Source organism: Pundamilia nyererei, unplaced genomic scaffold, assembly GCF_000239375.1.
Source record: "Pundamilia nyererei isolate P.nyererei 1_Seehausen unplaced genomic scaffold, PunNye1.0 scaffold00204, whole genome shotgun sequence".
NCBI lineage: Eukaryota > Metazoa > Chordata > Actinopteri > Cichliformes > Cichlidae > Pundamilia > Pundamilia nyererei.
In genome coordinates, this window is record NW_005187605.1 from 809,849 (window position 1) to 811,691 (window position 1,843).

At 37.8% G+C, this 1,843-nt stretch overlaps 1 protein-coding gene across 1 annotated transcript in view; it reads left to right on the forward strand.

Moving 5' to 3' along the window:
* The first annotated feature begins 6 nt into the window (after positions 1–6).
* nus1 (NUS1 dehydrodolichyl diphosphate synthase subunit) overlaps positions 7–1,843 on the forward strand; it is a 7,590-nt gene continuing 5,753 nt past the window's right edge. Inside the window, exon 1 of the mRNA XM_005747786.1 lies at positions 7–337. Coding sequence (XP_005747843.2) covers positions 295–337 — 43 coding nt within the window. The 5' untranslated portion in view covers positions 7–294. The remainder of the gene's footprint in view (positions 338–1,843) is intronic.

Here is a 1,843-nt window from a genome sequence, read left to right on the forward strand (position 1 = left end):
CTCTTCTCTTGGCTCCACGTCCGCATCCAGAGCTGGAAGGGCCGGCTGTGGGAGCGAGCAGCGACCGTCCTGCTGTTGCCGATATCTCTAGTTGGATTTCCAGACTTTCAGAATAATCTGAATCATGGCCCAGATGCTAATGTTAAACCGATAACTGAAAAGCGCACCGGCGGTGGCCGGTCACGGTGTCTGTCTGACGGAAAGTCCCTGAAGAAGATACCGGTCCATATCGGCCTGTTGGTTGCGGAAGAAGAGCCCAGTTATCCGGACATAGCAAACGTGGTGGTGTGGTGTATGGCTGTCGGCATATCCTATGTTAGCGTGTATGATAATCACGGTAAGCATGTTACTCCTATCAGCTGAGTTTGCTGCTTGTGCTTTTATACAGTGAAGTTCATAAAATAATAAATCACAGCTTCATCAAAAATAGCTTTAAATTTGTTGTTGTTTTTTTTTTTTTAAACTATACACGTAGTTTAGTGTAGTTTGGATATTATTTGGACAAGTTCATCCGATGTGAATGCAATGATTTGCAGATGTCACTGAACCCATATTTTATATCTTTATATCTCTCTCTTACACACACACACACACACACACACACACACACACACACACACAGATTCTTAAGTGAAAAAAAAAATCATAATTCCAGTCTTAAAGAGTATTAATGCGTGTGAGCTTTATATATTCAGTATTCTTCTGACTCTTAAGCATTTTTATTTTATTTTATTAGATGTACATTGTTTCTAATATGCATTTTAAAGATATTGTTTCCAACTTTGAGGCTTTTACTATTACATTGTATTACATTAATTCTCTGTATAAATTTCCCCTTTAATGCTTAGGCTGAAGATGTAGCGAATCTTTTCCTTTTCAGATTAGCAATGCCCTGTTTAATTGTTTACATTAAATGCAAATTAAATCTGTCTTTTTTCACCACTTCCAAGTCCTAATTTTGTTTCAACATACTTTCAGCTACAGACACTATTCAAACGTTTAAACAACTGCGCAATATTTAACTATTAAACTTGTATTCATCTTTTCTTTTTTTCGTTGATTCTGTTCATTTGGCTGTCACATTTTCAGTAGGAGAAACGTTTCATCACTCATCCAAGTAACTTGACAGTGACAGTGACCTCAGCTGACTGCAGATTTTCACTAACCTTATAAAACGTTATTGTGCAAATGCACTGTTTATAAGATTGGGGAAACATGGATGAGTGACGAAACGTTTCTCTGAGTGAAAACGCTACATCCAAATGAACAGAATCAACTTTTGGGATTCACTTACCTGGATGATTGAGCATGCATCAAGACTTCATTTTGTTGCTTTTTTCCCCCAGTTACAGTTATGTTTCTGCTTTTTAACTTTAAGCGGAGGTTATACTGCAGCTGAGCATTTTAGCCTCAAATTGTTGAAATTATTGTCCCCTTCTCCCTAAATGACAAATCTCGTAAAGCTAACTGATATTAATGTTTTGACTGAATTAGGGAGAGTGCCTTCTGACTGAAGTTATTTTACATTCCCAAACTACCTCAGTTGGCCCCTTTTGATATGGAGGAGCAGCGGCTCTATTCCATCCCTCTCTAATGACCAAGCTCCTCACCTTAGGGTCTCTCACAGATTGTAGTTTTTGTCATTGCCAAATGATGTAAAGTCTCCACTATGGTGACGGTTTCTTATTTAGCAGTTTTCTACCTATCCCTCAGTTAAAGCACTTCATACAACATGCCACATTGTGTCTGTCTGATTACTGAATCACACAGACGTAAATACAGTACTTTTATCTAACTTTCACACACATTCAATTTTCAATTCAATTTTATCACAATAGCAGTC